This window comes from Alosa pseudoharengus, unplaced genomic scaffold, assembly GCF_046254945.1.
Source record: "Alosa pseudoharengus isolate Yale_2024_CS ecotype anadromous, Long Island Sound unplaced genomic scaffold, YU_APseudo_1.1 YU_APseudo_1.1_scf_20, whole genome shotgun sequence".
Classification (NCBI taxonomy): Eukaryota; Metazoa; Chordata; class Actinopteri; order Clupeiformes; family Clupeidae; genus Alosa; species Alosa pseudoharengus.
Genome location: NW_027468664.1, coordinates 26,373,055 through 26,398,054, shown reverse-complemented (window position 1 = coordinate 26,398,054; position 25,000 = coordinate 26,373,055). Strand labels below are relative to the sequence as shown.

The 25,000-nt window shown below is 41.5% G+C and overlaps 2 protein-coding genes and 1 long non-coding RNA gene across 3 annotated transcripts in view; all 3 read left to right on the top strand.

Moving 5' to 3' along the window:
- Positions 1 to 1,075, top strand: part of LOC143136700 (adipocyte plasma membrane-associated protein-like) — a 9,869-nt gene extending 8,794 nt beyond the window's left edge. The window contains exon 9 of the mRNA XM_076297402.1: positions 288 to 1,075. Coding sequence (XP_076153517.1) covers positions 288 to 494 — 207 coding nt within the window. The 3' untranslated portion in view covers positions 495 to 1,075. The remainder of the gene's footprint in view (positions 1 to 287) is intronic.
- The window catches only part of LOC143136314 (ras association domain-containing protein 3-like), a 70,956-nt gene that overhangs the window by 22,929 nt on the left and 23,027 nt on the right, over positions 1 to 25,000 (top strand). The gene's annotated exons all lie outside the window — the stretch shown is intronic.
- Positions 14,816 to 17,724, top strand: LOC143136699 (uncharacterized). Its single transcript, XR_012989408.1, has 6 exons — positions 14,816 to 15,035; positions 15,517 to 15,643; positions 15,948 to 16,113; positions 16,260 to 16,409; positions 16,626 to 16,908; positions 17,072 to 17,724. It is a non-coding gene; the product is annotated as an uncharacterized LOC143136699 (long non-coding RNA).

The window sequence follows — 25,000 nt, the reverse complement described above, 5'->3', positions numbered from 1 at the left end:
GGTTATAATAATAAGAAGCAGCCAGGAGATTTCAAGATAGTGGATTCCATCCACTATAATAATGTTGCACTTTTGGAAGAATGTAGTCAGTCATGATAACTAATAACCATCAACAACACACTGTTACGGGCCTCCCTTTTGATGATGGTGACACTTGACTGAGCAGGTAAATGATGAAATGTACGGCCTGTAGCACTACAAGGCCTGGCCGTCTCTCCCTGTTTGGATGATGAAAGCCTGTAATTGGCTCTCAATGCTGACTCTCTCCATTCTCTTTGATCCTCCAGCTGGTTCCTCTGAGCATGTATAACATGCTGCTGCCCAAATACGGCCTGGTTCTGGAACTGGGTCCAAACGGAGAGGTTCTAGACAGTCTGCATGACCCGAACGGAACCCTCACCTGGGCCATCAGCGACGTGTTCCAGCACGGAGGGCGGTACTACCTGGGCAGCACTGACCTGCCGTTCTTACCTGTGCTGGAGCAGTGGAACTAAGGGGGAGGAGGAGACCGGATGAATGGATGCCAATGATGAAGATGGACTGATGCTAGTGATTATGTGTGTGTGTTTATTTGTGTCAGCGTTGGGATGGTGATTGTGTGTGTGTCAGAGTGTGGTTTCATCTTTTTCTTGACATTAACAGATGCACAATGGCCACTGTGAAGTCATCCAGTGCAAACTCTACAGGTGAAATCAAGGACTGCCTACTGGACTCCCCTCTTAACTGTAAAGTGTGATTCACTGTTCAACAGAAATTTTCATTTTATCTTTATTCCATGGGGTTGTACTGACCTCCTGTGGTTAGAATGTGCCACTACATGTTTGCCACACATTTGCCCTGCATTTTGAGGATTTTGTTTTTTAATGCTTTTTATGTTTTTAAATCAATGATCCACTGAAATGTATTGCACTATGAAAAGTAAAGAGAAGATGAGCCTGTGGACAGAACAGAGCTAAACTGGTCATCGTCACTGGTGAAGAGGAAGAGTGACCCATGTACAGTACATGGTCTTTCTTTACATAACTTACAGTATCCATTTGATTGTCACAAAGTAAATAAGTATGTATAATGTGATTTAAGCCAACAGCTGTTTAATTAAACTGAGACATTTTCTCATAAAAACGTTTTATATATATATATATATATATTGAATGTTATTTGATGAAAAACACCTTAATGTGTATTGTAACACTTGTCATTAATCATTTAATTTAACTGTTGTTGCTATGGTGTTATGAAAATCTCATAATTCCAAATCAGATATAGGCTACATGTGTGGGACTATTTTGTTTAGTGTAGAGTAGTAGTTGTATCACACAGGATTACATGAACTTTCTTGCAACATGGCTTCTAGTGGAGAGTGTATTAGTAATGCCAATCCACAGTCTTCAAAATGAACTCTGTCTACAAGACAATTGTCTAGGATATTTGGTTTGGGCAGTGGCCTTGTTCAGGATGACTCGAGTGAGTGAACAGTGGGTTAGGTGCCTAGCTCAAGGGCACTTCAGCCGTGGATGTGGGCATGGGAGAGCAGTGTTCAACCACTTCCCCCGCCCACAATTTTCCTACTGGTCGGGGATCGAACCGGCAACCCTTCGGGTACAAGCCCGAAGTCCTAACTAGTAGGCCACGGCTGCCCCCAAATGGCATGAATGGCATTGATTTGGATGAAAATGCCAAAATCTGAGCTATACCACTGAAACGACGGACCAGCCCATCTACACTGGAGAAACTTCAGAAGACGGAGAAAAAACTTGACAAGACTTTTGCTCTGTGGCCACAGAACGCTGAAAGCTTGGTGAAGAACAAGGAGGACTTGTTATTTCTGTAGTCCATAAAAAATGACCGCCAGGCCACATTTGGTTAATTCGATAAGGCATTAGCTGACCACATATATATTGTTTTCCAGCCTTCAAATTTGGTACTGGGAAAACCCATGACCGCAAGCTTTTATTGATAGTTTACTTTCATGCTGTTTATCGAAAATGCCTGGCAAAGGCAATTTTTATTGCATCTTCCCCGAAAATGTACACTACTGCCATATCTCAGGAAGTTATAAAGATAGACACACAACTCACACCAAATTATGTAAAAAGTCCATATTTATATTCAACTTCCATTGACATTATAGGGCTAGAGCCATTATTTTTGGCGTTATTTAAGAAAAAAGGATATTTTCCACCTAGCTTTATGGACGTCTTTAGTTGGAAACTTCAGAGGCTCGGTGGGCCACCTAAACATCAAAAGAATTCAATAAAATTTATCATGGAAGTTTTATTTGGTTAATGGAACAAAATTATTCTAGGGACAGATTGATTTTCAAATTGTTTTCAAAAAGTGAGGCAGATGATGCACCCTTGTCTCTATACACAATTTGATTGGACTGATAGAAGTTTAATTTTTCCAGCTCACAAGCCAATGGAGAGTTGCTAGACTAGATTTCTAGGCTATAGAACAAGGGTGCAGAAACCAAAAATACAAAAAATAAAGAATTCTTAGAATTAAATAAATCTTAAACCTGACTCAGCCCCCCTTCCTAAACCTTAGCCTGTAGGCCACAGCTGCCCCTACAAGAGTGCAACATAAAATGAGCGGTATGAGACCAATATGATTATGGGATTCTGGACTTGTGCTCTGGGCTGTTGGACTTGGTGTAGAGGTCACTCTCCCTTCAGACGTGTCATCTGAATAGACAAGAACAAGAGAAAATAATTATTCCTTAACAGTACATAAGCAATGCATTTTATTTATGCATCAGTGCATTTCACAAACATTTAAGTAATTTATTGAAGAAACTTGTATATTCTACATTGATAAAGTAATCACAGTATACTGTGATTACTTTATTAATATACAAGTTTCTCTTGTATACAAGAGTCAAAAAAGCTAAAGGAAAAACAAGTTTTAGCTTTTAAGATAATGTGTTACTGACACAAAAGTATTTTACCCCACCACCACCCCAACTGTGGGACACACTGCAAGTGCTTTTTCTATTCTCATAAATTAATGCATGCTTTATACTGACTCACCCATGACAGAAAGGTTGTAACCAGCACAGATGGTTTTCTTCTCTGTGATCTTGCAGTGGTATAAACCGATGTCTTTCGTATTCACCTTCATCAACTCAAGAGAGAAGGTGTCGTCATGAAACCTCACCCTATCCTTGTAAGCTGGCTGGACCACTAACTTTATGCCAGGATAATATTGCATAATCGATTCTTCCCGTTCATAGCTCCACACCACTTCATAAATGTCTGCTGTAGCTGTAGGCTTGTATCCCGTCTTTAGGATTACAGATGTTCCTTCTGGTTTGGACAAGTTGGTCATTGAACAGGCTGCTGATGGAATGACACATGAAGATCACACATGAAAAATGTTGGTGCCTGAATTTTCAAATCTTAAATGCCTGAATTGTCCACAAGGAGTACAAATGAGCCACACCCATGGCTTTGTGCCTGAATTCTGGCACAAAGCCAATTACCTTAAAGCCCTGATATTTGTGTTAATATATACTTGTAGTGTGGTATTTCAATCATTTCTAAACAAAACTCCATTCTGTTCTTTTCCATCACACTGCATACCAACTCATGTGTAATCTACGTGCAGCCGTGGCCCACTGGTTAGCACTCTGGACTTGTAACCAGAGGGTTGCCGGTTCGAGCCACGACCAGTGGGCCGCGGCTGAAGTGCCCTTGAGCAAGGCACCTAACCCCTCACTGCTCCCCGAGCGCTGCCATTGAAGCAGGCAGCTCACTGCGCCGGGATTAGTGTGTGCTTCACCTCACTGTGTGCTGTTTGTGTTTCACTAATTCACCGATTGGGTTAAATGCAGAGACCAAATTTCCCTCACGGGATCAAAAAAGTATATATACTTATACACATCGGGTGCAGATCATTTGTCTTTTTGTCCATCCTCCCTGTCCTAACCCCTCCTTTTAATAATGTTTGTGAAGGAACAATAGGAGAATGGAGGAATGAAGGAGAGACAGATTAGAAATGACATTTTTCCCTGTGAAAATATCACGTCACTTCATGTGGGAATAAGAGGTGGGAACATGGGGGAAGATTTTGCTACCCGAGTTGCCCAGTTGGGGGATTGTTGTCACAATGTAGTTCATTTGTACTCCTTGTGGACTTTCATGTCCAACAATTTTAATGTGAACTTGGGAATTTGCAATTTTTGTCACTTGAAAGCTGCATATCCTTTCAGAAGCATGTTACACCATATATTTAAGCAAATACAGTTGTTTATTTAAGATTAGTGAGCGTATGCTTTAACCTTTGTTGTGGCATTTGTTTCACACATTCCAACAGCAAAACACATGAACACTCGCAGTGGGTAAAACAACATAATCACGGGGGCTGTCCCTGATATTCTCTGGTGGCATGAACGGACCATGAGATGTCCTGCTCACGCATCACTTTTAAGAGACATCAATTACTGATGACGTTAATTACTATAGGCTAGAATAAACAAACACACAAATTGCATAGAATATGAACTTATACCAAAGCCTAAAAATATCATATGAACTCTTCCGACTTATTGACCCTGATAATAAGGTAATGTTTGATAGTTCTCAACATGAATGAATACTTTTTTTTTTAAAGTTTGCATGATAGTTAATGATGATTCCAGTATATAAATATATCTTATTGGTCTATCTGCTAATTTATTGTTGCTAATACATCCCTACAAACTTGTTGGAAACCGAAAGTTGATAAGACGTGGGAGGGAACTTTTCACCTTGACACCTTTGGACCAATGATCGCACAATTCAGACTGAAAACACGTCCACATAGGATGCTCTCTTGCTTCCTCGCGTATCGGCCCTTTTTCCTTGTTCTCACTTCCTCTGGTTGCAATCAGATAAATGAGCCATCCTCGATGGCGCAGTAGAGCTTTGAACGATTTCTGGGGCACAAGCTGAAGGACCGAGGAGAGAGGCCACATATAAATAGAGGGATGGGATGCACCTATGGTATAGCGGCCACTTCCTGTATGTTGTGTGTTTTTTTTGTATGATACTTTTATTTTGACATCTGTAATTGGCATCAAAGTCACGTGGGCATAAGTGGTGTAATGAATGACTGGATATATGCACCTGGCCATAGGTATGGTGGCATGGAGAGGGGGTGAGTAAGGAGAGCACATTTTTGTTGACTGTATCTTTTGTATGGACGCAACACACTTTAATACATCTTTGCACATTTGCATTGAGCTCAATGAGCATCAAACCAGCTAATAGGCTAACTGAAATAACACCCATGCCAATCTCTAGGTATGGTGAAGGGTATGTGATGATGTGGGGCTATTTTAATTCCAAAGGCCAAGGTAACTTTATCAGGATGCACAGTATTCTGGATCCATGAAATAACTGGCCTTTAAAAATAAAAATCTGCCTGTCTCTATGGGAATTTAACATAGGGGTGTCAATACTTATGACCCCTGTATTTTAAGGAAGAACATTTATTTATTATGACCGCCGCGTAGCGAAGCTCATTTCATGTATAGCGCCACCTAGTTAAACACAAAAAAGTAAAAATGAGGTGTTGTCATCGCAGGTATCTGTGACCTAACATAGTCAAAACTGCACAAAATTTGAAGTGTAGGATCATTATGACACCCTCTGAATGCACGCCAAGTTTCGTGGAATTCCGTTCATGGGGGGCCACACAATAAATTAATTTATGTTACTATATACCAACTGGCTTGTAGGTGGCCGGAGACAGTTTTCTGTGAATATCTCGAGAACCGTAGGGCCTAGGAGGTCCACCTTTTTTTCGTATGTTGGTCTTAAGGGGGCATGTCAACCTATCCCATTACCACTTATTTCATGTATAGCGCCACCTAGTTAAAAATTAAAAAGCAAAAAATTAGGTGTTTTCATCACAATATCTCTGGCTGACATGGTCAAAACTGCACGAAATTGAAAGTGTAGGATCATTATGACACCCTCCAAATACATGCCAAGGTTTGTGAACTTTAGTTCATGGGGGGCCTTACAATAAAATAATTTATGTGTACATTTAGTGACCAAAACCCAACAAGGATTCCCGGGACACTGAAAGACCGGGATACACAAAACTTGGTGGGCATGTAACCCCAAATGGATAGCATGGAACCATCGTTTTTCGTTTTGATCTGTAGCCCCCCCGCTGGATTGGACACCCCGAAAGGAGGGTAGGGCAGACACAGTTTTCTGTGAATATCTTGAAAACTGTAGGGCCTAGGATGACCAATTTTTTCCGAATGTTTGCCTTCAGGGGTCATGTTAACCCATTCCATATGCACACATGTGCATAAACAGATACACACGCACACATACATTCACAGTAATCATACGTACAGGGGTGAAAGTAAGCCGGTACTGGCCGGTACGGAGTACCACTAAAATATTTGGAGAGGGTACGCCGTACCGGAAAGAAAACTATACTGTCGCTGAAAAATATAGCACTTTCAGCATGACAACACAACTGCTAATGTCAAATTACCAGAAGCAACACGTTTCCCCAAAAATATATTTCATATACGTCGTTCTGAACTGTATCTGAATTGTGTTGGAACATGAATACATGTACTGTAGGAACACTGTACAATGTTGAAACTTCATTAAAAGAACATTCATTAGTCTATTTGTGTCATTATTAGTGACAAGCTATTGCTATTGATGCTTAAACTATTATGCGTAATAACCATCGGCAAAACAGGACTATAGCCTAACCAATTATCTGCGAGATATGAGAAATGCCATAGGCTGGCCTTACCACATTTTCTCTTTCTTACATCAATAGCCTAGCCTACTACGTTATGGAAGCATATGAGCCCACTTCAAATCTCCAAATATGTGATTATGTATCCTAGCCTATAGGCTAAGTTTAACAACGTTTTATGGACAATATTCCTCGGACTGCAATTTGAATAGATTTTGCTGTGCTGTACTATAAAAGTAGACCTACGGCCATTTCTTAGAGTGGCTTGAGATTAACATAGCCTAAATACTGTAATGTTGACACTAATAAAGATACGTTTATAAGTAGGCTAACAAATGAAAAGTGTTTTCAGCTGAAATGGCATGAAGGCTATATGTGGACCGCCTGGCACTTTGAGCAAAACATCAGCAGACAGAGAAGCCCTCAGTGTAGCAATGCAGACTGTTCAGGGGGACCTGCTTATCCAACTGTGGGTCGCCAGTCGAACTGACAGGCTTATCATAAATTCGCATTTATTTCAATTTGGCTATAGGCTACGATTAAAGTTCCTATGGTTCACAACTAGGCCTACTCATTGGTCATGTTAAGCGTTACTTGCAATGTGAAACTAAAATCTAAGACAGTAGAAAATTATGTTTTTAATTTAATTAAGTCTTTAAACATAATTTTCTACTGTCTTAGATTTTAGACAAACAGACAAAATGCACCAAAAACAAAATCTCCGTATGGAGAGGTATAGCTACACATTTGTTGTTGCATGATAAAGCAATGAACGTGCTGGTAGGCGTTTGACATGACGTTTGATGGATCCACCGGATGGTAGGAAGGGAGGTTTTTGGCATCATTCCCGCGCTATAACAATACAGTTATTTTCTGATTGGCTATTGTGTAGCCCCTCTCGTTATTTTTGATTGGCTGATAGGCTAAGTGGCAGGCTCAACTCCAGGGGATACGCGCTTGATTCCTGCCGGTTCCATAGTGAGAGTGGCGCGGCCAGAGACATTTTGGGCGCTGCCGCAGCATATTAAATATATAAATAGTTTTTCTGCGTGAGAAATACAATGAGTGGCGGGAGAGCCTGACAAAAGACTGAAATGAGTGACTGTCACGCTCAATGCGTGACACTTGAGAGCCCTGGTGTCACACACACACACACACAAGGGAAATTTTCTCTCGTTGAGTAGCCTGATGGTATGCACAGTGCGTACGGACGTACACCTGCAGGCGCGCCTGCAGTATACAACCAGTATTTTACAGAAAGATCATGGGGTGGAAGCCATCTTTGAACCACTAATTTTTTGGCTGCGGTCATACCTGCTAACCAAAGTTTCCTTGTTTTCTCTGTGATACGAAATTTTTAATCATCAAGCAAAAGATGTAATGGGTCCATTGGAAATGTGATGTTTGTTAAATTGGATATAGTAATAACTACAGTGTTCCAGAAAGAAAAAACCTCAGCTCCATAAAGAATGCATGACATTTCCTACATTACCGTGTGAGCAAAAGGTACAATAGGAATGAGGAGCTAAACCCATTACATATCTTCTTTGGGGGGTCAAATAGGTGCGGTGACATCAGGGGTGAAAGTAGTTTTTATTTCTTGGTGGTACTATGATATAGAGTTATAATGCGCGCGCAGAGCTCGCACCGATAATTTCACTTAGCCTAATTATTTATTATTTATTTATTTATTTATTTACTGTATTATAGTCAAACATTCACTAGGACTTCTCTATCACTCTAGTATCACTCTTTAACCCACCTGCATCTGTTTTTGATTATGAATAAATTGCAAACACTTAATTTCAACTTTTATTTATTTATTTATTTAGCCTAGTTACTCTGCTCGCTCCCTATATAGGCTACTGTATATCATGAAACACGTTTCTTTGAGTCATGCCTTTTTATTTGGGAGACTGCAACATACTTCTGTCCGCTAAAACACTTTTATTATTGCTGCGCAAGATCTGGTTAAGCAGTACACGCGCTGTCTGTCTCTTGTCTCTCCAGCAAAACACTGCACACATAAAACCAGAATAGGCTATTGAAACATCAACGTATTTTTCTTTAGCCTGTATGTTTTTTTTATTTGGGAGACTTTCGTCCGTCTGCTAAAACACTTTGGATACCAGTGCACGTCGGCGCAATTACTGTAGGCTACTGTACGCGCGCTATAGCTTGCTCGTTGTCTGTCCAGCTGCACGGGAGGTTTAGACACAATTCAGATACAGTTCAGAACGATGTATATGAAATATATTTTGGGGGAAACGTGTTGCTTCTGGTAATTTGACGTTAGCAGTTGTCATGTCGTCATGCTGAAAGTGCTATATTTTTCAGAGACAGTATAGTTTTCTTTCCGGTACGGCGTACCCTCTCCGTACCGGCCAGTACCGGCTTACTTTCACCCCTGCGCAACAACCAATGAAAAACGCGTATCCTGGAATTGTTGAACGTGAATTGTTGAACGTGAACCTGTTACCTACTTCTTCCAAGTTTCGTTCACCTTGGAGCTTCGAGCATCCGTTCATGGTTTCAGCAAAGAGTAAGTCATCTTTTAATGTTACAACAAATCCACAACTTGTTTGACACAAACAATGACAACGTGACTGCTGCTATAGAGAATGTTTCCCAGATAATTAGCATCAGTTGTTCATGACTGTCTGTAACTTAGCCAACAGTTTCACAGCCTGTTCATTGACAACACTTGCTCAGAACAACACAGTAGCCTCGTTCACACGATGACTGACATATTGTCACATTCTAAACATCTCTCTCTCCAAATAGGCTTAATCATTTTATTAGCACTAAACAAATTAAAGTGTATTGCATAGCCTATTGTTATAGGTCACTTTTAAAATCATGTCATATTATATAATTATATCCTGGCCATGGATGCATTAATCATTGTATCTGTATTCAAAAATGTCGGGTAAAAAGCAATTAAGCATCCTCTCATTCACCCTGAGAGGAAAGCCCCCTAAAAGGTCCAGGTTAGTGGATGCTCAGAGGTGGTGAAAAGGCCCATTATTGAATTGTCAGTGCCATGTGTCAAATCATTTCTTTTGCAAATCTGAGCAATTTTAAATTATACTTTTGCCCCATTTTGACTTAGGAGGGCATTGCTCCTACATACTTTAGCCAATAATCAAACGTCTGCTCTCTTTTGGAAAGCTGAGACACTGTTGGAAAACAATTAGAATAACTGTGTGATGTAGCTGTCACAAAGTTACAAAGGCTAGATTATTCTTTTATTTTTCTACCGGATAACAAGCATCTTTGAACTGACCACATTTCAGCCCTCTAGGTCTTGACTTGATATGACTTGAGTCCTAGCATTAGCTCTTGTCATGCTGTGTGCAAAAGTAGATCAATATAGAATGACAACATAATAATAATAATAATAATAATAATAAGCTTTATTTGTATAGCACCTTTCATACACAGAATGCAGCTCAAAGTGCTTTACATTTGAAGCATGTAACAAAATAATAGTCAGTCAATCATTATCAATCACATTTCTTCATTGCTGGGGCCGTTTATGATCCACTCAGCAACATATCAAAAATATAGAAAATGACATGTCATAAGACTGGCAGCCTTAACCCTCTTACCCCCCACAAGCACGCCATATGGCAACTGTGGCAAGGAAAAACTCCCATATTCCAGGAAGAAACCTTGAGCAGAACCTGACTTAATAGGGGGAGCCCATCTGCTTCTGGCTGGCTGCGCCCTCCAATAGCAGCAGATGTAGAATAATCTGAAAAAGTAGTCTACAGGATAAGACGAGTTAACTAAAAGCTTTCCTGTACAGGTATGTTTTCAGATCTTTTTTAAAAATATTTACTGAACTCGCCTGCTTGATGTACAGAGGCAGGGTGTTCCATAGTTTGGGGGCATAATGGATAAAAGCAGCTTCTCCACTTTGTTTGTGGAGCACTTTGGGTACGATTAAAAGATTAGAATTGGATGATCTAAGTTTCCTTTGTGGTTGATAAGATATTAAAAGCTCAGAGATATATGAAGGTGCTGTGCCATTCAGAGCTTTGTAAGTAATTAACATAACCTTAAAATCAATTCTATAGGAAATAGGGAGCCAGTGCAGTTCAGCCAACACAGGGGTGATGTGTTCTCTCTTCTTAGTCTTAGTTAAAAGTCTAGCCGCAGAGTTCTGTATGAGTGCCAATTTCTTTAGATGTTTTTTGGGAAGACCAGTGAAAAGTGCATTGCAGTAGTCTAACCTGCTAGTGATAAAGGCGTGAATTAGTTTTTCTGCATCTTGTTGAGTTAAAAAGGGCCGCACTTTGGCAATGTTTCTCAAGTGGAAATAGGCTGTTTGAGTAACTTTACTGATATGGGGCTTAAAACTTAACTCTGCATCTAAGATGACACCGAGGCTTGTTACTTTTGGTTTGACCTGGTGTGCCAAGTTCCCCAGATTACTAAGAACAATATCTCGCTTTAGTTTTGGTCCCACCAAAAGTACCTCTGTTTTGTCATCATTTAGTTTCAGAAAATTTTTGCTCATCCACTGATTAATGGAGGTTAGGCATGCAGTGAGGGAGCAAAGGCCATCTGGGTTAGTTGGCTCCACAGAAATATACAATTGGGTATCATCTGCGTAGCTATGGAAGTTTACATTATGCTGACTTATGACATTTCCCAATGGAAGCATATATAGGGAAAATAGCAGGGGACCAAGGCAGCTCCCCTGGGCCACACCAAAAGGCAAGTCATGTTTTTCAGATACATGATCTCCTAGACTGATATAAAAATCTCTGCCAGTAATGTAGGTTTGAAACCAGTTTAGAGCATTATCAGAGAGACCCACCCACTTCGCAAGGCGGTGAATTAGGATGCTATGATCAATGGTGTCAAATGCCGCACTCAAATCCAGAAGAATAAGGATTGAGACTTTGTTTGAGTCAGTAGCCAGTCTGAGATCATTGACTATTTTTACTAGAGCCGTTTCTGTGCTGTGATTTGATCTAAAACCTGATTGGAATTTTTCAAGGATACTGTTTTCGTTGAGGAAGGTATTTAACTGATTACAAACAACTTTTTCAAGTACTTTGCTCAGGAACGGTAGATTTGATATAGGCCTGTAGTTGCTCAGATTGGTATGGTCAAGATTTGACTTTTTAAGTAAAGGTTTCACAACAGCGGTTTTAAAAGCAGTTGGAAATATACCTGTTTCTAATGAGGTATTTATTACCTTGAGAATAAAGGGAGCTAAGCTATCATATAGTTTTTTGAGGAATCTAGTAGGGATTGGATCTAAAACACATGTTGAGGAGCCGGTTTGAGTTATAATTTTACCAAGCTCAGATTGAGTAATAGTGCTAAAGGACCTTAATTTTGGGGGGCTGTTTTTGGGTGTACTATTAAACATATTACTTGTATTACCAATAGCCTCCCTTATAGAAATTACTTTGTTTTCGAAGAAGTCTGCAAATTCTTCGCATCTTAGAGAGGATGCCTGACTGAGTGTATCAAAAGGTGTTTGATGCAATAGCCTATCAATGGTAGAGAACAACACCCTAGAGTTTCCACTGTTTTCAGCAATTACCTTAGAGAAGTGGTTCCTTCTCTCATTCCGAATAGCTCTATTATAATTTGCTATTTTTTCTTTTAGAATGGCACGGTGAACCTGTAACTTAGTTTTTCTCCATGTTCTCTCAGCTTTTCTACATGATCTTTTTAGATCATGGATATTTTCGTTCATCCAAGGTGTCAGTTTGCTACAGGGCCTTTTTTTAGTCTTTAAGGGTGCCACTCTATCAAGCATAGCGCCTAATTCATGATTGAGAGCCTCTACCATTTGATCAATGGGATGATGTAAAATATCTAAATTTATGGAGTCTATAAGAGCTATGAACTGCTGTTCTGCTCTAATGTCCAAGAGTCGCGATTTGATTGCAATTTCGGGATGAATTTTTGGAGTATGTAGTACTATATTAAAAGATACACAATAATGATCAGACATATTTATATCATTTACTGATAAGTCTGTGACTTCTATCCCTCTAGAAATGACTAGATCGAGGGTGTTGCCAAGGTTGTGGGTGGGTCCTGTAACATGCTGCTTTAGCTCTAAACTGTCCAACACATTAAGGAACTTACTGGCTTTAGCATCAGTTGTCTTATTGACATGAATATTAAAGTCGCCATTTACAATTATCCGATCATAGCTAGTGATGATGAGCGACATAAGTTCAGAAAACTGGTCGAGAAAGCCAGCCCATAGTTTAGGAGGGCGGTATAAGGTTAATAGAAGTACAGCTGGGTCAGCCTTCAGAGTGAGGGCAATGTACTCAAAGGAAGCGAATTCACCAAAGTTGACTCTAGTGCAACTATATTTGTTTGAGAGAATGGAGGCAATTCCACCACCTCGTTTGCCTTGTCTAATTGAGTGGAAGAAATTATAATTTGGGGGACAAGTTTCAACAAGAACAGCTTCGCTGTCTGAAGTCAGCCAGGTTTCAACAAGAAACAGAAAATCCAATTGTTTTTCACTAATAAAATCATTGATTGCAAAGGTTTTGGTAGTAAGTGCACCTATATTCAGTAAACCCATGTTAGCTGAAAATGCCTCTGGCTTTTGAGGAATATGCTGAGGTATGGAAAGAATATTTGTTAGGTTTCTAGTTTTAAATTTGTCTTTTCTTTTTACTATACGTTTGGTAGAAATCAACGTTGGAATAGAACTATAAGCATAAGTCATGCTATTGCATGAAGCAGCTTGATCTATGGTAGTAGTATTGTATGTTACCCTGCAGAAAACATTCTCAGACCCATCCACATGTATAATGCCATTCGAATCAATACCTGGGGGGCGTGAATCTGTAATATTTTCTACAGAATGTCAATGCCTCAGTGTGGACGCTATGTACATGAGTACTTTAGACCATTATTTGCCAAGGTATGCTCATGCATTTGGTAAAATGCCCTATGAAAACTCCCCATAGGACTTTGGGTTATCCAAAATGCATACTGGCAATCAAATGCTTACTGCATATGAACCCCACATAAGCATAATATTGGCCTCAAATGAAAGGTAATACTCTGAAGTTTCATGCTTGCATTTGGATTGTAGGCTACTTCAGGTTCTGATATGACTACACTAAATATGGAATAATTAAAAAAAAATACAAATCTTTACAATTTCTATTTCAATTCAATTGGTGTGTATAAGACGGGCTATATTTCTGCACAACAAATATTGGATCAACTGGTAACTGACCTGGGGCTGGTGTATGCTAGCTGATGATGCTAGTTGCACGTCTAAATCCTCACACCCCTAACCTTAAGAACGCTTCTAACCGCTGAGTTGGAAGCCTGGGCTTTTAGCTCTGCCTGATGCACACGCGTCCAGCTCTGCGGGGCCAATGGTGGCGCTTGCTCCAATTTCTGCCTCCCTTTTTTCGCCAATCACCTCGCAGCGACTGCTCATTTCTTACCAATGGAATAGAGTGGTGAAGTCCCGCCCCTTCTACTTCCGGTCCATGGGACCTATCTTTCAAAAAATTATGAACGGGAGTTAATGGAGAGATAACAATTATTTTTTGGTCCAGTTTGAATTGTGCCACGAATTTCACATATGATGTGTGTGAATTTAAAAGATAATTTTTCACGTTAAGAAAGTACTGTTGTTCGATAGACTTCAAAAGTTATGTTGGTTTTGTGCGAATCCACTCAGTGGACTACATCTCTCGTCTCGAACGATGTACGTCACCAACGTAATGAAACGATAAGAGCTGTTATGCTAGTTAAGGTTGCATCTTGCTGCCTGCTATGTCACTTAACAGTATGTAATGTACAGTCTATGGACGAATACAACTTACCTGATGTGTTTAATCCTCTGACTCATGGTATTTTCTTCGGCAAGGAAAGCCCAATTAAGACCTGTTGCTGGTATGCTTGTACAATCTAGTGTGGCTGTGAATGAGCTAACGTCACTAGCGCGACTGATGGGTTTGTAGTCGTTGGAATTACTATCTTTCACAATGTTGTAATTCAATAGTTACGAAACAAACTGCAAATGTCTTTACATGAAAAATTGTCTTTAAAATTGACAAACATCATATGGGTAATTCAAGGCACAAGTCAACCGGGACCAGAAAATAATTTATTTTTCGCCATAGACTGCCGTTCAAATTTATTTGAAAGATAGGTCCCATGGAGGCAAACGGAAGGGGCGGGACTTCACCACTCTATATTCGCTGCTTCATTTCCTGCCAATCAAACGCTGCACCGGCTCTTCCATTTCTGACCACTCATGTCATCCAGCGCGGTCTGTCATCTCTACGAATCACGGATCCAAGGTAGGCTAGGGCATTTTTTCTATTTTTTATGAATTATTAAATTTATTTAGTTTAGTAATTAGTTACATTTCTCAAACTAAGACTATGGGACAGTGGTGGTATGCTGCAGAGATTGTGATTGTCATTAACTAGCATTAGTATAACTGTTAACGTAAGGTAAATGATGTTGTTGACGTTAGCTTGTTGTTGACGTTAGCTTGCTGTCTATGGATGGTTAGAACTAGCCAACATTAACGTTAGACAGCTTCTTTTTGTTCTAATGTCTCGCTTCTCACATTTTCTCACAATTTGCCAGACTCAGATATTTAACGTTGGCTCAACAACGTGTGAGTGAGTCATATCACAATGTAGCCTACGATTGCAAAGTTGTTATGATAACGTTATAGGCTCTATATCATACGTTGTTAAGATAGTTTATAATGTTGACAGTCATATCATAATTGTAATTAAGAAGTTGTTACAATTGTGCTCTGTTTAAAAGATGGCATCAATGAAGAAAAGAAGACATCGTGCAAGGAGTGGTATGCCAGACTTAAAAAGTAGGCCTATGCCAACACAGGGACCTGGCCCGCCCTAAGGTGAAAAAGTGGCATGGCCTCTATTAAAAGGTTAGTTTACAGTACTCTGTGTTCTGTAGGCTATTGTGTTAACAGACTCACTGGGTCAATAGGACAAGTGAGCTAATAACCAATGACTGAAAACCAGTGTAATTCACCTGTCTTGTGTCTTAGTATGCACAGTATGTATGTCTGTGTTACAGATTGAGAAATGTCCGGCGCAGCTTAGGGGCCAGACATCACTTTTTATGGGTCAGGGTCAGCAGACATGTGCATGTGGTTTCCACTCTGCTATTCTGACAGCAGTATTGATATCTTTGGTGACGATTTAAAGGGATTATTTTTAATTCCTCAGCCTAAAAGTGCAACACCAGCTCTCAAGGCCACGGGTGTCACACCATCAGGTTCAGGTCTGACCGCGCATAATGCCACAGGTGTCACACCAGGAACTCCCTTCCGCTGCTTCACCTGGACCATCAGGCACCTCCCCTTTCAAGCCCTTGAAAGTGCTTGATAAACTGGTGAGTCAAGTCCTGCCAAACAATTTTATTGTATTATTTTCACACCTGCCTAATATACTTTTAATACTTTGCATTAACATTTTACCTTTACGATCTGGTTTTACTTTGCTTTGGTCAGTGATACTCAATATTTTATTCCTTTTCAGTTAGGTAAAAAACTTGTATGTCTCATAGCATCCATCTGTCACCACCAACACCATCTCTGCTACACCCCAGCCCTCATCTCCCAGCCTCTTTTTTCTACCCCTGTGACCTGATCGCTTGTAGCACAGATGTACTCTGAACCTTCAAGTCCTGTGAGTGTTTTCTTTATTGTGTAAAGTAGAGTGATTCTAACATTATTCATCTCTTTATTTGCTCTCGTTGTCTCTCACACACACACACAGACATACAGTCACTCACTTTCTTTGTGTGTGATAGATAGATAGATAGATAGATAGATAGATACTTTATTGATCCCCAACAGGAAATTTGTGTGTGAATCAGACTTACATCTTGCTGTCATGTGTCAGGACCCAGCTGCATCCTCCATCCAAGCTTTTGGACATTGACCCCACTACACTACTCCCTTCTTTGCCCTCCCTGCCGCCTCCTCCATCACCACTGGCCCCACCGCCTCCTCCATCACCACTGGCCCGGTCGCCTCCTGCATCACCACTGGCCCGGCCGCCTCCTCCATCAGCACTGGCCCCACCGCCTCCTCCATCACCACTGGCCCGGCCGCCTCCTCCATCGCCTTGTACACTGGCCCTGTCGCCTCTAACTCCTTCTCTATTGGCCCAGCCATCAGAACTGGTAAGTAAGCTATTACTTAAGACTGAAATTATCCTACATTACTCATATAACTAAACTATGTCAAACTACAGTACATGTATCTAAATAGTAATTCATCATATGAATATGGTTGTCTCCCTCATAACTTTTACTCATTATGTTTTTATTTACTATATTATTTCAGGCTGTAGACGAACATAACATGCCAGGCATGGACAAGGTAGACAGCCTAGCTGAGTTCCTGGTGGATCTGCGTCATGAGCCATCCTTGACCCTTACCAACCAGCAGGCTGGCAGAATTGTAAGTCTGTGGCAGAACCTGTTGCCATATGACCAACAACGTGTGGCCTTTGCCGCACGGCACCAAGAATGCCCGGCTCAACCAAGGACGGTTCCGTTCTCCTAAAAAGAAAAAGGACTTCACTCCAGGAGTGCCACTTTGCAGCGGATTGCCTACTCCAGCCTTTCCCTACGCCAGTTGTTTTTACCCTCCCTCAGAGCCCAGCCACAGGCACTGTTTTCCCTTTCACCTGCTCCCTCAGTGCATCCCAGACCTCTATCCCACAACAGCCCTAACCTGGCCCACAGAAACCCACCTCCAAGGCCAAGTTTAATAAACGAACAGTGGAGGTGAATTCATGCCGGAAATGTGGACAGTTCTGGACAAAGGCAACTGGCCACAGTCAGTATAAGGGCACTATACAGCCCAAATACAGAGCCTCTGTCAAAAGAGGAGTGGCTGAAAGAAATGAAGAAAAGTAAATTGTAAATGTGTACACTACTTTTTTGAAGTTGTTTGTAGGGTTGTTCTCATGTTCTGTGTGTGTGCGTCCGTGTGTGAGTGTGTCCGAGTGTGCAAATAAATGCATTTTAATTGGTTTTCATTGTGTCTTCTGCATTGTTTTTTGTCAAGAGGTATTTATATTCTTATACAGATTCTGCATAGTGGTTTAAGTCAGATAAAATATGTGCAATATCTAAAGTATTATAATTTATTAAATTATACATTTGAAATGGTGTGATATTGTAATTTATCTTATAACATTTGTTACAAGAAATAAGGTGCAGGTTGAAAAGAGGCAGCTTTAACACATTCCACAGACAATAAAATGAATTGTAAAGTAATTATCACAAATTACTGACACATTGTCAAAATTATATTAATATGCTCATTTCTATATAATGCGGCGTAGGCTACTATACGCCCATTGTTTAGAACTGCTTACTCTGTGAATCTGAGTGTTATAGCTCATCTGGGCATGAAGATAAAAAAGTATGCGTACTGCCCCTAGTGGTATGGTGGCAAATACATCCCAAATATCTGAGAATTAATAAAATACACTCTTCTTCCCCCCTTTTCCCCTCCCTTTCTCTTCTTCCCCCCTCCAGGTAGACGAATGTTCCCCTCGCCGGCTCAAAGGTGTGATTCGAAAGAACATGTCCTTCCTGACAAGGTTTCCTGTCTGAAAGACCATGTAACCACAAACAACTTTGAAAATAGCAACTTGTTATATTTGTTTGAAAACAGCAACCAAATTATTTGGCAATGACAATATAATGTGTATATTTTTTATTTTGTTGTACATGTAATACTAAATAGTTCATTTGTTGCCTGGCGCTATGATTCAACAGGTGCACTAGACGGGGAAATAGCACCATCTAGAGGTCATAGTTGCACATTAGCAGTTGATGCATCTGTTGCTCCTTTCAGTATGACCACCACAGCAGTGCACACACAGTGTCATCATTAGCCAGAGTGATGATATTGGTTTCTTGTTTGATGTTGTGACATGCAGGCACATACACTCTGCATACACACAGGCGAACATACACAAACACACACACTATTCTAGAGGTACAGCACAGCAATGCGTATTTGACCGGCGTATAGATTGCATCTTCAGTGGACATAACAGTAGACAAAAGCTGTATTTATGGCACTTTTGGAACACCATACTGCATAATGCTAGTAAAGTGCACTTGAACAATGCATGTGGATACAGCTGTGCATCTGGGAGTTGCCAAAGTGTACTTTGTCTGTTGTTGGAGACTTGTCTTTGTGTCTGTACAAACTTGTGTACACTGCTTCACTCGCACACACAAACAGCCACCACAAACTGCTAGAAATCTAGACATCCTGTATTACAATGCCTAATATGCTGGCTACATAGAAGCAAAAGTACACATGTGCAGTGCAGAATACAGATGTGCATGTAAGTGTGGTTGTGCACGTTCGATGGTGTTTTATGCCCCCAACGTAGTCTTCCAGGCAGTGCTGCCACCGCTGACTTAAAGGCACCTAATCCTAAACCTAACCCTAACCTTAACCCATGCCTAACCCTAGTGCCTTCCAGACAGCGCTGCCTTGAAGACAACGTTGGGGGCATAAAATACCAAGAAATGGTTGTGCACACAAATGCAATACCATGCTGCAGTTATTATGTACAGCTATGTGATATCTGCTTTAAATGCAAAGTAATTACTGTAATTTATTTAAATACTCTAATTCATGAAATAAAGCAGACATTAAATTATTACTTCTTATTTCCGATTTGCTCAATCTCCAGATTTGACATGGCTTAATGTGATTGGATGATCAAAACAGGCCAAGTCCAAGAACAAGCACTGATCTCTTAGTAATTTTCACATTGCTTTATTGATCAATCACACAAGCCAACAAATGTACTTATTTACTGTATTGTACTGACTGTAACAATAAAAAATAACAACATTATTGTTGATAGGAGGAAAAAGAAATCTCTACAGTGCAAAATAACATCTGTAAATCCTAAACAGATTGGAAAAGTGCGTTAGTGACTTCAACTAGGTCACCTCAATGTTTTTGTGTTTGTGAACCATTTTCTGTAGGAGTAAGGTGGCCTTCAACAGCTCCACCTTAACACTTTTATGATTTTGGTGCATAAAATGAAATCCCGATCTCAGTACTTGATATAAAAAGGCACCAGGTTATCGGCATGTTCGGTGTCCAGTCGTGAAGAGGTCAAGCCCTACTAGTTTATAGTGAATGCTAAGGAGCAGACAGCGTTAAGTCCGAATCTCATTTCTATTGTGAAGTATTCCAATCCATAATGCGTTAAAATTCCCTTCTCGTTAGAAAGCTTGGGTTGGTTGTGTGTGAGACTATGGAAGTGTGTTTTTTTTTCCGTCTTTTAACCGAGGAATTTTTAGAATTTTCAAACAACCCATGTATCCCATGCGAGTCCCTCATAATAAAATAAGCTTGTTTAATTTTTAGGCAGAAATCGCCCTCAGCTTTATATTTCTATTCACATTTAGCAATGATCATCATTCATTTGGCATGTCACAGTCCCAAATTTATGAAATGGTGACCCTTTAAAAACCTACAATAGTCTGATCTCCCCCCTTTGGCTCATAGACAACTTAAAAGGGCCTGTAATCACAGGCCGTTATGGAGACCACGACAGTCGTGAGAAATGATAGTGGACCAAAACAAAAACATGTCTGTGCCCGCCCCCCCGCCCGTTATTTTACAAAGTGTTACAGTTCTGATTCAGCTGGAGTAGTCCAGTCACCCTGTCCTACCTTCGAGCGGGGCAGGTAAGATTGTTATATTGATACCGTCAGTTTCGTCAGGTGCAGCCTTGCCATGCGAGTGGTTAAACGTCTGTACTCCTGCCCCCTCCTGCCTCCATTTACTATTTCCTGTTTCCTGTGCCTGCGTGTGTATGTGTGTGTGTGCGTGTGCGTGTGCATGTGTATGTGTATGTGTGTGCGTGTGTATGTGTGTGTGCGTGTATGTGTGCGCGTGCGTGTGTGTATATATTGTGTATGAGTGTGTGTGCGTGTATGTGTGTATGTATGTATGTGTGTATATTGTGTATTAGTGTGTGTGTGTGTGTGTGCATGTATGTGTGCATGTATGTGTGCGCGTGTGTATGTATGCGGGTGTGTGTATATTGTGTGTGTGTGCGCGTTATGTGTGTATGTGTGCATATGTGTGTGTGTGTGTGTGTGTGTGTGTGTGTGTGTGTGTGTGTGCGTGCGTGCGTATGTGTGTCTGAAACGTCAACTGACATTTGAGAAAGTACAGTTCAGTTGGAGTGGCTGGAGCTAACGGTACCTTTGGCCTTAATCAGACAAAATATATTATGAAACAAAACACAAAACAAACAACCAAAAAAAAAATCAAGAAGATATTTTAGTTAACTTGTCAAAATGCACACCTCTAATGTCTACATGTAAGGCCTACAAATACTGTATGTAGAAAACAGACTGACAAGTCAATAAAAACTAAATATGTGGTTTTTGGAGAGGCGGTCATGTAATATATTTTACCACTCGATCCTATTTGGACACAAGTGTACATTTACACAACAAAAACTCTAAAGGCCCCTAAATTAACAAATACACTTCAACACGCAGTATTGAACCAGAAAGACTCAGTACATGGTCAGAAGTGTACATATGACCCCAAAACAAAGGTTATAATCCTCGAAAGAGAAAACTCAGTTTGATCTGAAGTGAATACCTGCTATGACAGACGGCAGTGTCCCTCGGCGTGAAGATGGCCAGCGTCATTAGGGTTGTCACACACACTTAAGATTACACACACATGTGCGTACATCCACCCAAACACACACACACACACACACACACACACACACACACACACACACACACAGGTGCATGTACACACCCACACACACACACACACACACACACACAGGTGCATGTACACACCCACACACACACACACACACACACACACACACACACACACACACACACACACACACACACAGGTGCATGTACACACCCACAAACACACACACACACCCACCCACAAACACACACACACACACAAACACACACAGGTGCATGTACACACCCACCCACACACACACACAGGTGCATGTACACACCCACCCACACCCACACACACACACACACACCCACCCACACACACACACACACACACACACACACACACACACACACAAACACACACCCACAACCACACCCACAACCACAACCACACCCACAACCACCCACAAACACACACGCTGAAGGCAACGCTGTTTTCATAAAAAGTGGCTCCAGTGATAACAGGTCCAGCCCTCAGACAACATCCTCACCCTGTGTAGAGATTTGACCTCTGACCCCCACAGAAAAGAAGGGATGAGAGGAGGAGAGATGGAACAATGATATGTTGGGAATGAGAGATGGAGAGGATGGGGGAGGGGGAGTTATTGGAGTTGGGGTGGGGGTGGGGGGGGTTGAGGTGCAAGGCTACAACAGAAGGGAAGGTGAGACGGTGCCCCCGTTTTCATCTTCCTCTCCTCCTCCTCTTCGTCCCTCTTCATCCCTCGTTTTCCCTTGTTTCCCCTACAGTTTGTCTTACTTGAGCGTCTGGCGGAGTTTTCTCAAGTGGGGACTGTGGTTGCTGAACATCAGCCTTGGGTCAAACTTGTACCTGCAGGAAGGGGAAGGATATGGATGGTAGGTTGTTTTCACATTTAACTGGACCGTACCCGAGTGTGATTACTCCCCCTAGCCCTGATGCAGTTGGTCTCTGATCACATTACATTTTTGTTTGTGCACCCAGGTCCGCTTCTTTTTACCAATATCGCTTGGCAACGTCGCAAAAACGGCAGTTTATTTCCTGGTTTTGGTACAGATAGCATTCGAACTACACTGGAGTTCTAACGAACAGTACCCCAGACCACTTGTTTTCTAGCAGACCTGGGTCCCCACCAGGGTTTGGTAGACTGTGTTCACATGTGTGTGGCATGGTGTGTGTGGCATGGTATCTGTATGTGTGTATGTGTGTGTGTGTGTGTGTGTGTGTGTGTGTGTGTGGCATGATATATGTAGTGTGGTGTGATGTTTGTGTCTTTCCATGGTTGCATGTGTGTGTATGACTGCCTGTGTGTGTGACTGACCGTGAGTCATAGACTCCTGGTGTTATGCAGGACTGAACACCACGGAACAGCATCATGAGCCGGTGTAATGGGCAGGAAGGAGGGTGTGTGAGTGTGTGTGAGTGTGTGAGTGTGTGTGTGAGTGTGACTGACCTTGAGTCGTAGACTACTCCCGGTGTTCTGCATGACTGGGCGGCACACGACTGCAGCATCATGAGCCGGTGGTTCATCTTCTCCAGGACCTCCTGCTGGATGCTCTTAGCAATGTTGCTCAGCTGGAACGGGTCCGCCGTCAGATTATACACCTCCACAAACACCTACGGCATGGAAGGGGTAGAACAGTCAGATTATACACCTCAACAGGGTAGTACAGTCAGATTATACACCTCCACAAACACCTACGGCATGGACAGGGCAGTACAATCAGATTATACACCTCAACAGGGTAGTAGTCAGATTATACACCTTGACAGGGTAGTACAGTCAGATTATACACCTCCACAAACACCTACGACATGGACAGGGTAGTACAGTCAGATTATACACCTCCACAAATACCTAGTTGAAAATGTCATGAATTAAAAGCCACATCTGAAAATGGTCCAGAGTTTGCAATTATAGACACACGTGTGTGGAGGTGGAGTGTGTGTGTGAGTGTGAGTGTGTAAGAAGGCTCAGAGGAGAGACTGAGACTCTGATATCAGCCAGTCAAAAGATTGGATTGACTCACAGTTTAGCCAACTTCTTAAGACATGTGTGTGGTGTGTGTGTATGTGGTGTGTGTGTATGGAAGTATGGCGAGGAAGTGGGGTTGAGTTACAGTAGGGGTAATAACTTCGGCATAACATTTTTGAAGAGGCCCTTGGACATTGACATGTTAAGTGGATGCTCAGATATCATGAGGGTACCGTCATAGGCCGGACAACACGTCTTTACCTCATTGTCATCAAATTCACAGTACTGGAGGTTGGCTGTAGGGGACACTGTGCGAACGCAGGCATAGGTGTTATTATAGGAGTCTTCACACACACAGTCTGGGAAACACTCCTGCGGACACACACACACACATTGAAAATGAAATATGAGACACCATCATTTTCACTAACACTGCCACACATACTGTGCATAGGACACAAGAAGATAATACATATCAGTAAGAAATTAAAAACTATTTAATGCAAAAACTAACTGTTGGTTGTGTGAGTGAGTGAGTGAAAGTGTGTGGAGTGCATGCGTCTTTAAGGAGAGTGAGTGAGTGAGTGCGTGAGTGAGAGTGAGCAGTGTGTGTGTAAGGAGTGTGTGTGTGTGTGTCTCACCGAGACTCCAGGGCCGAGCAGGGGGCAGGCGGGGTCAGTCACGTTACTGCCCTCCCCCTCGTACTCCACCAGCACGTCTGTCCGCCAACTGCTGCTGTTCGCCTGACCACTCTAGAGAGAGAGAGGGAGAAGGAGAGAGAGAGATAGAGGGGGGAGAGAGAGAGAGAGAGGGAGAGAGAGAGAGAGAGAGAGATGGAGGGGGGAGAGAGAGATGGAGGGGGGAGAGAGAGAGAAAACGAGTAAGACAGAGAGAAAGACAGAAAAGGAAAGAAAGAAAGAAAGAAAGAAAGAAACATGGAAGAAGAGAGACAGAGCGAGACAGACAGAAGACACACACACACACAGTAAATCATTCAGTGCCCAACTAGCACTAACACACTCTCTCACACATATAAATTCCAGCAAGCTAATCATTTTATGTAAGTCATCACATGTCTGAATCCATGACAAAAGTCATTACTTTTAATGTCCATCATGATTTATATGTTAGGAAAACTGGTTTGGATGCTGGAAATTAATTGTAAAATGCCTGTTGTTGTGTTGTGTTGTCCTGACAACTTACCAAAACAGACAAGAAGGACATGCCATCCATTTGGGTCTTGTTGTAGTCGATCCCAGCCATGTCTAGGATGGTGGGGCCCAAGTCAACATTGGCCACCAACATCTGGGGTGGGACCGCAGAGACAAACACCACCATGATAAGACAACAACACATTACATTTATGTAGCACTTTTCTCCCAAAGTGCTTTACAGTGAAGGGGGAACCTCACTAAAAACAACAAACAATTGGTGGGATCCCACACAGTCGTTGTTTGCAGGACTGGGCAAAAATACATCAAAATGTATTTTAAAATAAAATATCCTAATCAAATCAACTAATGTATCAAAATAAA